The sequence below is a fragment of the Ciona robusta genome, chromosome 13, assembly GCF_009617815.1.
Source record: "Ciona robusta chromosome 13, ASM961781v2".
Taxonomy (NCBI): Eukaryota; Metazoa; Chordata; class Ascidiacea; order Phlebobranchia; family Cionidae; genus Ciona; species Ciona robusta.
The window spans coordinates 3,352,279-3,368,022 of NC_143247.1; the positions used below are offsets into that span (position 1 = coordinate 3,352,279).

The window sequence follows — 15,744 nt, forward strand, 5'->3', positions numbered from 1 at the left end:
TACCTCATTTAAAAGAACTATCACGTAAAGTTTAAAGTGTGAATTTACATTGTGTAAATGAAATTACCAATTTAATCTGAGTTATCTAAATACGAACTTGTCTTCTCCAGCGAGGTGAGACTTGGGTTGAAGATGATTCTGGTTGCGGGGTAGAGTATCTCTGCACTGATAAGAAAGAGGAATATGGAGACAGATGTTTCATCCCTGAAGTAAACCGCAACCCAAGGGATTACTGCACAAGCAAAGATCAGTATGAATCAGAAAATTGTAAAAATGATGACGAATATCATGTAGCTGTTGAAGTCCCCTCAAGTGATCCTTGTTGTAGCAACCACACATGTCAATGTAGCTGTCCAGATGATTACGTACCACCTCCAGATAAAGACACTTTGAAACCATATGAAGAATTGGATGTAGAAGACAAGTGTTGTGCAAACTGGACAATCAAGTGTGAAGCATGTCTCCTCGAAAATGGTAGTTCTGTAGCAGTTGGTGAAAGCATTCAAGTTGATGATGGAAGTGGTTGCGTGGTTACCAAGTATTGCTCCAGCAAGAAAATCATCGGAAACGAAAGTGCTTGCCACGAAATGGAAATATCAAACGACCCAAGACAGAACTGCGTCAGCAGAGATCAATTTGAAAAGAATTATTGTGCCTCTGATGAAGTCGCACAGGAAACCGTTTCACAAGATCCTTGTTGTAAAAGCTATCGCTGTGTATGTGGAGATCCACCCCCAGGCTACATAAAACCACCCTATATTTGCTCCTACCCACGTGAGGTAATGGTTACCTTCCCAAATTCAACGGACTGTTTTAAATACGCAGCATGCCTTTGCGATAACAACACAGAGACAGTATACGAATGTCATGAATATTATACGGCTAAGTTTACATGCACTGCAGAAGACCGACACATTGTTGAAGTCATCAGACCAAAGGAAGAGGTTACCGATTTTAACAAATGCTGCCCCAAGTTCGATTGTCCATGCAAGGAATGTAATACAACTGAAAACGTGACTTGCCCAGATGGATTTATCATGGAAGATAAAAAAATGCCATACGATTGTTGTGCAAAGAACGTATGCGTTTGCAACTCATGTGAAACATCAGATGGAGCCCTGCACAATTTCTATACTACGTGGGTTGAAACAGACGCAGAAGGTTGTGCATTACAATATGGTTGTTATCCCAGCAGTGATAAAAACGAGCGAGGATGTCGTACACCAAAAGCAATGAACGATACTTGCCCTGCACCAACCACATGCTCAAGTTATGAAACCAAAGTGTTAGTAGTTTATAATGAAACACATCTAGATCCAAACTTATGCTGTCCCGAATATAAATGTGAGTGTAACTCATGTGGCCCTGATTATGTTCCTGCCCCGAATCCAGACGAACTTAAATGTGAATATCTAATGCCTTACAACGAAACAGAGAATCCCAATCAAAAGTGCTGCCCACTTTATCACAAAAAATGTCTACCTTGTGGAACACTTGCAGACTTTGAAACTGAATATTGTGAACCGATGTACGAGCATGCTGTGGAGCTTCCACGTCCAAACGACACCTGCTGTTGCCCCCTGTTTAAGTGTGTGTGCAACTCTCCTGACGTACTTGACAGCATTTGTGATGTCAAAGACATAAACGCTGCGACTTGTGCCCAGCTTGGAAGAATGAACATCACTTACAGCGTTGTTAACGACACATTTGGTTGCTGCCAAGAGCCAAGCTGTAAGTGTTACACTGGTGATGAATTAAAGAAAGAATGTGGTAAAAACACAACAACCTGTGAGTACGGGATGGAAGAACAGCCAATTAACTCCGGAGACCAATGCTGTGAGATGTTCCAATGCAAATGCAGTACATGTCCAAGCAGTTACAACCAGACAAAACCAGCTGAGGATAATTCATATGAAGAATGGAGGGAGGAAACATTGGAAGAAAATCCGCTGCAGAAATGTTGCCCACGCTGGCGAAAGTCATGCACAGGAAACCACACTGACTGCTCTACTATTGTTTGCGATGCTGATAAGTATCCTGTACAAGAAGGTATGAAGGATTGTTGCCCAGCCATGAAGTGTAAATGTAGAGATGCTGAGGAACTCAATTGTCCAGAGCTAGAGTCTTGTAAGAATGGAGAGACTTCTAAAGAGTATTTTGAACCAGATGTGTGTTGTCCAAAAGTGAATTGCTCTTGTGGACCTTGTGGGCAAAACTACACCAAATACCCACCTGGAACATTAGAACCTTATGAAGAATATGAGCTGGTTACACCTGAAAATGTGTGTTGTCCTACTTATATCAAAAAATGCGGCAATGTATCTTTGTGTAAAGTTCCTGATTGTGAAGCAAACCACACAGCTGTTACAATTGCTGACTTAATGGATCCAGATACTGATGGCTGCTGTCCACTATACAAGTGTAGATGTGACGTTTGCCATAGTGAATACGGAACATTTAAAGTTGGAGATACATGGAAAAAAGACATTGGTGGAGGGTGCATGGTGACTTATGAATGCACAAAGCACAGATTGGGAAACACCACTTCTTTCATGGATCTGGAGAAATGTCACAAATCTGAGATAAAGTTAGACCCAAGCACACACTGCAAATCTGAAATATACCACGACACTTATGTTTGCAACTCCTACCAAACTGCTGTAGAATATTTCCCAGTCCCTGATCCTAACACTTGCTGTTCTGAATACAAGTGTATTTGCAAAGAAGAGATGCAGCTACAGATGGCGTGCTCTAACTTCACAAAGGAGGTCTGTGGTGAACACATGCATTCCATTGAACATGGCACGATATCAGGAACTACAGACTGTTGCCCAGATCATGCTTGTGTGTGTAATAATGATACAATGTTGAGAAACGATTGCGATCAATGGACAGACTACACATGCAACAAACCAGGATATGAGAGAATACAGGTAATAGTGTTTGTAACATTTAATTTAGTGGATAGTAACCTCTTTAACACTGTTGATGGACCCAGTTACTGTCTGGATACTAAACTTATGATCAGCAGATGTTTCGGACAGTAACTTGGTGGATAGTAACCTCTTTTACACTGATAATGGACCAAGTTACTGTCTGGATACTAAACTCATGATCAGCAGATGTTTCGGACAGTAACTTGGTGGATAGTAACCTCTTTTACACTGATGATGGACCAAGTTACTGTCTGGATACTAAACTCATGATCAGCAGATGTTTCGGACAGTAACTTGGTGGACAGTAACCTCATTAACACTGATGATGGACCAAGTTACTGTCTGGATACTAAACTCATGATCAGCAGATGTTTCGGACAGTAACTTGGTGGACAGTAACCTCATTAACACTGATGATGGACCAAGTTACTGTCTGGATACTAAACTCATGATCAGCAGATGTTTCGGACAGTAACTTGGTGGATAGTAACCTCTTTTACACTGATAATGGACCAAGTTACTGTCTGGATACTAAACTTATGATCAGCAGATGTTTCGGACAGTAACTTGGTGGATAGTAACCTCTTTTACACTGATAATGGACCAAGTTACTGTCTAGATACTAAACTTATGATCAGCAGATGTTTGGGACAGTAACTTGGTGGATAGTAACCTCTTTTACACTGATAATGGACCAAGTTACTGTCTGGATACTAAACTCATGATCAGCAGATGTTTCGGACAGTAACTTGGTGGATAGTAACCTCTTTTACACTGATAATGGACCAAGTTACTGTCTGGATACTAAACTTATGATCAGCAGATGTTTCGGACAGTAACTTGGTGGATAGTAACCTCTTTTACACTGATGATGGACCAAGTTACTGTCTGGATACTAAACTCATGATCAGCAGATGTTTCGGACAGTAACTTGGTGGATAGTAACCTCTTTTACACTGATGATGGACCAAGTTACTGTCTGGATACTAAACTCATGATCAGCAGATGTTTCGGACAGTAACTTGGTGGACAGTAACCTTATTAACACTGATGATGGACCAAGTTACTGTCTGGATACTAAACTCATGATCAGCAGATGTTTCGGACAGTAACTTGGTGGATAGTAACCTCATTAACACTGATGATGGACCAAGTTACTGTCTGGATACTAAACTCATGATCAGCAGATGTTTCGGACAGTAACTTGGTGGATAGTAACCTCTTTTACACTGATGATGGACCAAGTTACTGTCTGGATACTAAACTCATGATCAGCAGATGTTTCGGACAGTAACTTGGTGGATAGTAACCTCTTTTACACTGATGATGGACCAAGTTACTGTCTGGATACTAAACTCATGATCAGCAGATGTTTCGGACAGTAACTTGGTGGATAGTAACCTCTTTTACACTGATAATGAACTAAGTTACTTCTTCTAAAGTAATTAAATATTATTGACATATATCTTTACAGACAAACACAGTGGACAAGACCAATGGTCCATGCTGCCCTACTTATACCTGCCAATGCAAGCCAGAAGAAGAACTTAGGCAAGAGTGTGTGATGTGGAACCACACATGTTCTGTTGGTGAAAGAAGGGAACGAAATAACACAGATTGCTGCCCAACTTATGAGTGTGTGTGCGACAAGTGTGTAATGGATGAAGGCATTTACCCGGTAAGTATTAACAAGCATACTCTACATGGGTGGGGACCAGGAAAATCACAGTTGGCGCATTATCCTAACACCGTATGTAACAAAAGCCGCAAGGAATAAATTTAATGTATACGATTTTACGATATTTATGGCATAAGCATTGCAGTTTAAATAAAAACAAACTGTATTGTATGGCAACAATAGAATTGTAATGTAACAATATATCATTATCCAGGTGAATGTGTCATGGGTCTCACCTGATGACATTTGCACAAAACAAACGTGTGTGTTGGATCCAATTACTGGTTGCCCAGCAATCAACCCATCGGATAAATACGACTGCCCTTATGTTGATACTGATGATTGCATTAAGGTGAGATCTATATAAGAACTCCTTGGTTTTGGGAAGAAGAAGTTACTGTATAGCAGATGAAACATTGGTACATTGAGATAACAAAACAAATACCTGTCGGATATTTTTTACATTTATAATACTCTATAGTAAAAGTACACAGCAAAAGGAATATTTGTATTCGTTGTATTTTGTGGAGGCAATCTTTATTTTAAATAAAAGCCTTTGTTTTTAAAGTAATTCTTATTCTGTGTATACATAAAGCCTGTTTGCTTTTGCATTGGGAACTATGTTATCTTATACAGGGAAAAATAAAGATGTTTTACTAATACAGCTTATTGACAGTTTTTTATATTCTTTTATACAGAAAGGGGGCAGTATTCTTGGAAATGAAAGTACTTCTGGCTGTTGCAAAATATGTAAGTATTCACATTTTCTTTCTATTGTTTATTATTCATTGTAAAGAGTACCATATTACTAAGTAAAGCAAGAGTGTAAGTCCATTGAATAGGAAACAGATGGTGCCATTTAGGCGAGATATAAATCTATTGTAGTACACAATTCAATGGACTTGATTTCTGTTTGTTCTGTATTATGTTGCACTTAATCCTTTATGATATATGGGAAAATTTGTTTAGGAAAAATGTCGATTCAGGTAATGGTTATGTGTTTTTTTACACATTGATGGCAACATTAAGATTTTTAGCTGTTAAAGAGTCATTAAGGATAAAATAAATGATATTTTTCCACAGGCAATCCAATCACTACACCTTGTGAAAGAACGATCCAACGTGAGACAATAAATGCCACTGTTGATGGACATTTATGCTGGACAGCTACTAAACATGACATAGCATTCTGTAGCGGATCGTGTCAGACCTCGCAGTCATATGATGAACATACAGGGGAATCCAATGGTGGGTAAAACGTTTTTTATTTTTTGGATTTTTTTGTTTCGGTAATAATTTGGACAACCCATGAGTGACCACTGGTCTGAAGCAATTGTCGTTTAGTGTGTTGCCAGACATACGCCAATAGTGGGAGCAGCAACTAGTCTCGAACCCATTACCTCTGGGACATAAACCAAACCCATTACCGCCGGACATATATATATATATAAACTTCTTTATTGTTATAAAAGTCCAGCCCTGTTTTAGAGATATCAATAATAGAATTCGAATTTTAGCATAAACTAACACATACCACTTACATTACAGGTATTTGCCGTTGCTGCAAATCTGATTGGTCATCCAAGAGGACATATTCCTTGTCATGTGACGATGGAATCAATCGAGATCATCAACATATTGAGATCATGTCGTGTGGATGTGAAGAGACAGCATGTGAAGCAACAGCAACATCTGCTACACCTTTTATTCCATAAACTGAACACTGGATTCAGTGGCACCGCTAGAGGGGTTTTATGGGTTCCAACTTCCCCTTTTAACAATTTTTCCGGCTGTTCCACTGACTGTTTCTCTTTTATTTTGCTTTGCTTGTAGTTTGCACTATTATTATATCACTTATTTTGTCTGTAACCTTGTAAAAACACTTCACTTAAAAAAATCAGTAGTTCGACTTCTGAAAGAACCAATTTATTAATACTAAGATTTCTACAACCCAACTAACAACCATTAACCAATATAAAATCTGTATCTATTTTAACAGACCTAACCAATTCTATATATTGTGCAATATCTGAATATTCTCCACCACTCCCGAATATATAAGTGCCAAAGCACCAATTAATCCGAATCTAGAGTTTTTTTCCGAATAATTAATACTGTGCGTACTTTCACTGGTTAATATTTTGGTGAATAATCAAAAGTTGAAAAACCGGTAATACTGAATGCTTGTATATTTCGCAATGCTATGCTATTATTACACTTGCTGCACATTACGAAGTTGTGATATATGAATATATTAGGTAATAGGTACAGCATCAGGGAGCTAGTGTCTTATATAAATATGTTGCACCTGCGAAGAATCCTCTTGTATGCTATAAATTAGGCTAGTGGAAAGTGTTAGAGGTAGGTAGTTAGAGCTATTAGTCAGGGGACTAGTGGCACTGGTTAAGAATCCTCCGGAACGTTCCAGATTTGGCTGGTCTGTTAGAGGTTGACCAGCCAAATTCTTCTGGCACTAGTGAAAAATCCTTCGGTACATAACAGAAAAGGCTGGTAGAAAGTGTTGGTGGTTAGGGCTTGATGGTTATATGGGTCATTAGTTAGGGGGTAGTGGTTATAGGGGTTAGTAGTTAGTGGGTATAAGGGTTAATAGTTAGTTAGCTAGCAAATAAGGTGGGGGAGGATTCTTCACCAGCACCGTTAGAGTTACTGGTTAGGGACAGTGGTTATAGTGGTTAGTTGTTACATTTCTGAGTTAGCATGTAACGTAAGAAATTCTTACTAGCAAGTATTTTAAACATGGTCCACAGTGGCTAAAAGTTTAACTAGTAAAGTAAACAGAAACATGTTTATATTCTGACTCTGGGTTAACAGTAGCCTATATTGCATTATAAAAAACCCATGGGCCTAATGCATTTCATTACTCCAAATTGTGCTATATAACTTCATTAAACTAATGGCTAAGTTAAACATACAAACTACAGTAGACGTCTTCACTATGTCAACAATCTTAATACAACGTTTGCTTAGATACATATGTTTTCTGCGATTGCATAACGTACATTATAACAGAATATCCAAAGAGATTAAAACCACGAACATTAAATGTATGGTTTTAATCCCTTTGGAATATCATTTGTTTAGCTAATACAACCGCACCGTCGTCCAAATAATACATTTTTAGCGTTGCCATAGTAACTATAGGATCGCACCCCAGGAAGTCATAATTTCGTTTGTTTACATGTAAGTATACACATCCTGTATGTGTTTGTAACTTAAATAGAATGTTTAAATATAGCGCTAGGAATGTGTGCATCAAAGCTGTTGCGCATATTAGAAACGTAATTAAAGTCAGTATAAATTTAGATCACGTATATTTGCCAAGGCGATAAGTCAAACTATGTTTAGATTTCGCTTTTTTTGTAAATAGGCCACTGTTACAAAATGTCACGGTTCATTATGTTAATCAGAAAGGTGCTTTTCTCTGTAATTTACATGTTCCTGGTGTATTAGTGTGGTTTATTTAAAGGAAAGATTGTACAAGTATACATAAATCTAAATGTGCTTGTAATTTAATCATCATTTAGGCAAAAACTTAAACATTTGGTTAGCCTACTACATCTCTACTCAGGGCCAAACCATTGCATTTTTTGCACAGGAGTAAATGCAAACAGATTGATGCATGATATTCCATATATGGGTTGACATTAGTTGGTGTTGCCTACGTGCATACACGAACATTGTATACATTACCAGTTGGGCTTGACTACTGCGGTTTTTTTCATGATTGGCAGACCAAAAAATGCTGTCCCATATTGCGAGCGAGTGTGTGAATCACAATAAACACAAGAGCATAGACTAATTGAATTTTGCTAAATTATTTTTACCCAAACCTGCTTGTGGCTAAATAATTCTAAATAGACACGTGTATAAGGTGTTATTACTTATATCATAAAATAGAAATGTGATTCCCCATGCACAACAACGCATGTAATGTGTTGCTGGTGGGTTTAAATATCATGTTTTGAGTGTAAACAATCGCCGTAACGCTGTTCGTGTTTCATAAACTATATCGCTGGGCTTAAACGCACGAAGGATTCTAAGAAACGACTGGCTTTGATTCCGTTTTAACGGTGGTGTATGTTGGAACACAGGATTACCACTGCTCACCCACCCCTGTGGCTACCGTTTTACCATGATTTAATGCAAACCCAATGCAAGACTTGACTCAATGCAGATTTTGGGCAAGATAATAAAGTGTGGCATCAAATATTGGGATTTTTAACTCTATAGCTTACCCAATAAACAATTTTCACTAATTAGTGACACGCCTAATTAACGAAATTAACACAAAAGGTAAAAAACGTGCTATTACTGTCGCGCATATCGTGAATCCTTTTTGACATAATGAATAAGTTGTCTAAGTTGCCAAAATATCTCTATTACACATAATGTATTAATTATCCCACGCCATATCTGAAGTGAGAATCTTATTTTATCTGTTTGCAAAACTTAAACTTGTGCATGTTATAAACCTGGTGGCAACTTCTTATTCCCTGTTTATTTTGGTTTGGTTTCCTAATGAATCAATTGTCAGATTAACCTTTAAAACATGACTGAGTCCGCCAACTGTCAGAGTTAAGCAGATTAACTATTTCATTCCAGCTCAGTAGTGAAGGTTTATCCTTATAATGTGTTGGTTTGAAGCTTTTACCATGCCATGCCCCAGCTTTTGCATATAAGTGTAAGTGCCAATAATTATAAATCTGCCCCATATTTTAAGTACAGGGTGTTGGGTGTTAATTCCACCCCATGTTTAAAGTACAAGGTGTTGGGTGTAAATTCCACCCCATGTTTAAAGTACAGGGTGTTGGGTGTAAATTCCACCCCATGTTTAAAGTACAGGGTGTTGGGTGTAAATTCCACCCCATGTTTAAAGTACAGAGTGTTGGGTGTAAATTCCACCCCATGTTTAAAGTACAGGGTGTTGGGTGTAAATTCCACCCCATGTTTAAAGTACAGGGTGTTGGGTGTAAATTCTACCCCATGTTTAAAGTACAGGGTGTTGGGTGTAAATTCCACCCCATGTTTTAAGTACAGGGTGTTGGGTGTAAATTCCACCCCATGTTTAAAGTACAGGGTGTTGGGTGTAAATTCCACCCCATGTTTAAAGTACAGGATGTTAGGTGTAAATTCCACCCCATGTTTAAAGTACAGAGTGTTGGGTGTAAATTCCACCCCATGTTTAAAGTACAGGATGTTGGGTGTAAATTCCCCCCCATGTTTAAAGTACAGGGTGTTTAGAATTTAACATCTATTGCAGAACACGAAACTATACCTAATGTAAAATATATAAACATACTTATGTGTATCTGTATATATATAAGCCCTATAGATTACATCTTGCTTAGTTAAACTCAGTATGATATAATCTAATGAACTCAAATGTCGTTTCTAAGAAGTCTGCAATTAAAAATTTTTACTTTTTTTGGGCAAATGTTTAAAAAAGTCGAGTTATTTTAAATAATCAAATATATTAAAAAAAGTTTTCTATAATGATATGAATGTAATTATCTGTAATATAAGTTTAATCAGGTTAACTGTAGTAGTGGGCCACAGTATGTTTTGATGTTTATAAAAATAAATTTGCCGCAATGGTTGACTAGATGTAATGTTTACTGATTAATGCATTGTAGAAATTTCAGGGTTGGCCTGCCACCCCAGGTTTGGCGCTTTGCTATTTCAATATGCATTTGTTCTATTTTTTATTAAAATAAGTATTTTCTGATTAATGCATTGTAGAAATTCCAGGGTAGGCCAGCATACCCTGACACCCTAGGTTTGGTCCATGGCTATTACCATATACATTATATATATAGTTCTTTTCCAAAAAAGGAAACTAGTCAATATTCAAGCAACACCATGTATTGAAAACAATGCAATACTCAGCGATAAAATACAAATGAAAATTTGATGATTGATGACATCATAAAGGTATTTGTGATGTTGACAATACGACTTGATTGGTCACAAACAATTGTTTCAAATTCATATCAATTTTGATTTTTAATTAAATAAAAACTTATATATTTAGCAGCAAATACACTTAATCGACATGTATAAGAAAAAATAGGCTTATGGTTTAATTAGTTAACAGTATATGCTGTTCAGAATAGAACATATGTAAGTCTATTAGATAGAATTAATCTTAATGTAGTTTGACATTATCTTTCGTAGTATCAGTTTTAAATCTTAAATAAATCGATTTTCGCTGTACACAAAAATGCCAAGATAAAATCACACCAGTGTTTCACAAAAATAATAAAAACGTCACCGTGTTATGGTTTGGCATTAAATTTACAAGAAAACTTTTTGTCTTGGCAACACTGAAGACATAAAGACCATTAGTTGACGAGTGGGTTTTATAATAAAGGGAGCAGCTCACATTATTTTAAACCAGAAATATCTCCACAAAGTTAACAGCTATCATAACTAAAGTAGCTCTAGTTGTGTGTGGTATGATCAAAATCCCTAGAAATAATTATTAAAGTTACCAATACTTCTTTTGTGGGTGTAAATTGCACCCCATGTTTAAAGTACAGGGTGTTGGGTGTAAATTCCACCCCATGTTTAAAGTACAGGGTGTCGTGCATGCAGAAAAGAAAAAACCAAATAATTTAAGCTTAAAACATAATTCTGTAAATGCAGCACTCCAGTGCCATATGCAATGTTAAAATAGCTTTCAAAAGCCAAAGTATATAGCAGCACCTATGCTGTGCAAATTACAAGTATTTGGCAATAACCTTGTGCTTGTTTTCAGGTTCCATTAGTTCTTGCTGTTTAACTTTTAACAAGTCTTGCAAAGTTTGAAATCATTCATCCTGACTTGCCGAAACTTCACCAGGAGATAGCGCTAGAGAGTTTCCATCCTGATCCCCATGAACGTCTAGTCATACATGACTTTCGCTTTCGTCAATAGAAGGCTCGTCAAAAACAGTCTCGTCAAGCAACCAATAGGTTGTGACAGTCCCCTTTCCCTTAAGAGGGACTTCCCCTCTCAGTTGAAGTTTAAAACACTGAAATCTCTCAAGAAGTGCTTTGGTTGACTCAGATACATGGATGGCCAATGCTGTAGATGGTAGATCATGTTACCATAAGAGCAGAATTATTAATTTACCAGGTAATACCTTTTTTCTCACAAAATTGTCATAAATGTAACTAAGAAAAATTAGCTGAAGGAATGTGTCTTTTTAATTAGGAATTTAATATATTTTAAGTTTAATTGTCATAATATGAGACAGCAACATCACATTATAAAGTATGGCTTATTGTATTAAAAATAATCAACACTTATGAAGTTACATACATGGTAAGCGGGCACAAGGTGTATTAAACAGAACACCTGTGTTATAACAACTGTCTTTTCCCCACCACGCCAGGAAAAAAGGTTCAATATGTGGTAACTCCTAAGTGGGCACAAGGCAGATTAAACAAAACACCTATGTTATAGAGACTGATAATTTTCCGTCTTGCTCATTTATTGTCCGGTGCCGTGACATAGTGGTTAACACGCCTGCCTGTAACCCAGAGGTAATGGGTTCAAGGCTCGTCGCTGCTACCATTGTGGGCAGATGTGTCTTTGGGCTAGACACTTAACGGCAATTGCTCCAACCCAGTGGTCACTAATGGGTTGTCCAAATTATCAGCCATACATAAAAAAAAATAAAAAATCCCAAAAAAATAATCACCTACAAAGTAACATACATGGTAACTCGTAAGCTGGCACGAGGTGTTAAACCCGTGTTATAACGACTGTCGTTTTCCGGCCACGCGAGGATAAAGTAAGTTACATTCATTCATTCATTATGTCAATTTTATTTAAAGATAAATCCCAAGAACTTACGCATGCCACTTGACTCCATCCTCGAAGCTGTGTTCACGGTATCACCAAACAAACAATATCGAGGCATCTTCAATCCAACCACACCAGCACAACAGGGACCTTTGGAAGATACAGGTATTTAGAATATGTTAAAAGTCATAACAGTTGTGCATCATTTTTCATGGATGTTATATAATAAGTTTTCAAGTTTTTGACAGTAGTTTTACAAAGTATCAACCAAACAATAGCTTTAACCTATCAGTTTATCAGTTCAGTATTTTTGACATTTATTTTACATTTACAAAGCCTCAACAAAACAATAGCTTGGGTTAATATCTGTATTGTAACATATGTTGATTTTTATGCCATCCACACTACCAATTTGGGTAGTATTTGAACCCTGTACCTGTATGTATTCCAATCCTTAGCTTAAGTTGTTCATTGGGTCGATGCCTAATCTTAAACCCGCCAACAGCGCGTAGCAATGCAAGAGCAGTACGTGCTATTTCAGTTGCATGCCGTATACCATTACGAACTGGTAGCCCTGATACCAACATATAAGCATCTCCAATTGTTTCAACCTTGGGAAAATAACAAGTTATGGATCAGAATTTTCAATGTTTTGGGAATTGGCATAAGTTTGGTGTAGTAAGTCTGTAGTGCAGAAATGCTACTAATACTTAAAGGTCCATGGCGAATGCCTACTGAATTCTATTGTTAACATAAGTTGCTGCACAACAATGCCAAGATTTTAATACAAGAAATGCCACAGTACTTAAAGGTCCATGGCCCATGCCTACCAAGTTATATTGTTAACATAAGTTGCTGCACAGCAATGCCAAAATTTTAATACAGATAACAGATAATGTGGCATAGTGGTTAGCAGGTTACAGCCACGTTATAATTTGTGATTATGGTTTTAGCGTCATATGCCAACTATGTATACATATGGTGTATTAACTTATATCTATATCAATGAATGAATCAGTTGAATGAATGAATGAAATATTTTGTGTATGCAGTTTCAAAAAAATGTTATTATATTCGTGTGGTTTCCTAAGTTTAATAAAATACAGTTAGGTTTTTTTTCCCTGGGGTTAAAACAAGAGAAAGGACCAAAACAAACAGTCACGAGGAAACAATGCAGCATTAGTGAGTGCGGTAGTAACACCAGGTAGACAGTATAGACACACATAATTTGGACAGCCCATTAGTGACTACTGGGTTGGAGCAATATCCGTTACGTGTTCTGCCGAAATGCCCCGACCGGAGCATTCATTCATTAGTTTCTTTATACAAACGTCAAGAACTCTTCACTTCAAGTTGAGCTCACCTTGTATACATCGAAGTTATCAATGATCGCATCAAAGCAGGTGTAAAGGTCGTTCAGTAGATTGACTATCTGCATAGGGTTGGACGAGGCAGATAAGGATGTAAAACCAACGATGTCTGAGAATAAAATGGTGACGCTCTCAAAGGCTTCGGCTGGTACGGAGTCTCCACGTTTTAATCGGTCCACTACAGGCCTGGGGAAGATAGATAGATAGGTTAATAGTTTGGTAGTTTATAAGTAGGTGGAGTTGTAAAAGGTGGGACTCTGGGTTTTGGAGTTAATGGGCTAACCAAAACCGAAACCTCAGGGCCTGGTTTTCCAAAGGACAGCATAAAAGTGTGTCAGTAATCAGTATCCTAACTCGACAGTGAGCATGAGGTGTATGAAGCCACCATGTACGGTGTGCAACACCTGTATATTAAACCCCTTGGTTTCCCACCCCGAGGATAAACATTAAGTTTTCTAACTCGACAGTGAGAATAAGGTGTATGAAAACATCATGTTTGTCCGTTGTATAAGAATGCGCCCATGTTATAACTTGACAGTGAGCATGAGGTGTATGAATTCACTATGTATGGTATGTAACACTCGCGTACCAACCCCCAATCTAAATATACAGAACTATTCTCACGACTCACGGTCGAGTTTACAATTACAGCTACCACACGATAGTTGCTTTATTTCTGACAACCCATAAGTGATCATTAAGTTTGGTTCTGCTTAGACGCTCACGACTAAAACCGCAAAATACCGAACCAAAAATGGTTTTGCTTCACCCAGGTGGTAATTGTTGAGAAAACCGCAATGTAATGGCACATGTGTACATAAGGAGAAAAGGCTAATATGTCGACATGAATAGGATACGAATTCGATACCCAAATAAGATTTAGGTCACAATTGGTTCATCGTAATTACAATACACCCAGCAGCATCACATTGTTATATCGGCCGCCTATTTCGGGTAATGGGCCAACTCTGGCCTCTACATCTGCCCTGTCGCCCGTACAATATCTGAAATACAGACAGGTACGCAGCCATTCCCGTTTACAACCGACCAAATTGTTCTGTTACACTTGAGTTAAGGGTTTAATAATTCAATGGTATAGCAGGGTGGGGGGAAGATGGGACACCTTTAGCGCATAATATACAAATATCCTGATCGTATTTTAAACAATTAACAACGGTCTATGGGAGTCGTGAGATTTTATAATTTATATACAATTTGTATGTACTTATAACCTGTATATACTTAGTGTATACAAATTTGTATATATAGTAGGGTGGGGGAAGATGGGACACTTTTGACACATAATAACTAAATATTCTGACCGTGTTTTAAACAATAAACAACGGTCTATGGGAGGATGAAGTTTTATAAAAAATTGTTAAATGTTTGTTTACTACCAAATTAGAAAAGAAAATAGATTGAAAAGGTGTCCCATCTTCCCCCACCCTACTATACTTAGTTATTTGTTTAATATAAACATATAGACAACTTACACGGGCAACATCTGGTACAACAAGTCGTCAGCTTTACGTTTTTCTTCCATATAAGCAGCGGTTCGTTCCTCAACCAATCCTTCCAAGTTAATAGCATATTGCTCCATTCGATGCAAGAGGTTTTCAACCAGGTTTCCAGGGTTGTCTCTGTAAACGGATATGTTGCTACTAACTGTATTTAGTCCACCCCGTGGCTAAGTGGTTAGGCACGCATAACCTAAGGATAAATGAACTATTAATATGGAGATATGTAAACTATATTTTGTCCACCGCTATGGCTCAGATGTTAGAGAGCCATCATAACCTTAGGGTATCGGGTTTGATGCTCGATGCTGATGAGCATGCGTGTCCTTGTGTAAGACATTAAACAGAGATTGCTCCAACCCAGTGGTCACTAATGGGTTGTAGCACCCTGGGTGTCCCGGTAATGGGCTAAATCACAAGACACACAACGTGC

The 15,744-nt window shown here is 37.7% G+C and overlaps 2 protein-coding genes across 5 annotated transcripts in view; one reads left to right on the forward strand and one right to left on the reverse strand.

Annotated features, from left to right (window-relative positions):
* The window catches only part of LOC149725863 (uncharacterized), a 56,027-nt gene extending 49,182 nt beyond the window's left edge, over positions 1 to 6,845 (forward strand). For all 3 annotated transcript variants that reach the window (XM_089891098.1, XM_089891099.1, XM_089891100.1), the window contains 6 exons: positions 111 to 2,933; positions 4,411 to 4,614; positions 4,829 to 4,966; positions 5,313 to 5,364; positions 5,698 to 5,862; positions 6,163 to 6,845. In XM_089891098.1, coding sequence (XP_089747224.1) covers positions 111 to 2,933; positions 4,411 to 4,614; positions 4,829 to 4,966; positions 5,313 to 5,364; positions 5,698 to 5,862; positions 6,163 to 6,329 — 3,549 coding nt within the window. In that variant the 3' untranslated portion in view covers positions 6,330 to 6,845. The remainder of the gene's footprint in view (positions 1 to 110; positions 2,934 to 4,410; positions 4,615 to 4,828; positions 4,967 to 5,312; positions 5,365 to 5,697; positions 5,863 to 6,162) is intronic.
* A 3,636-nt stretch (positions 6,846 to 10,481) lies between these two features.
* LOC149725864 (atrial natriuretic peptide receptor 1-like) overlaps positions 10,482 to 15,744 on the reverse strand; it is a 30,896-nt gene continuing 25,633 nt past the window's right edge. For both annotated transcript variants that reach the window (XM_089891102.1, XM_089891103.1), the window contains 5 exons: positions 15,288 to 15,434; positions 13,788 to 13,980; positions 12,861 to 13,035; positions 12,476 to 12,574; positions 10,482 to 11,701 (listed from right to left, as the gene is read on the reverse strand). In XM_089891102.1, coding sequence (XP_089747228.1) covers positions 11,523 to 11,701; positions 12,476 to 12,574; positions 12,861 to 13,035; positions 13,788 to 13,980; positions 15,288 to 15,434 — 793 coding nt within the window. In that variant the 3' untranslated portion in view covers positions 10,482 to 11,522. The remainder of the gene's footprint in view (positions 11,702 to 12,475; positions 12,575 to 12,860; positions 13,036 to 13,787; positions 13,981 to 15,287; positions 15,435 to 15,744) is intronic.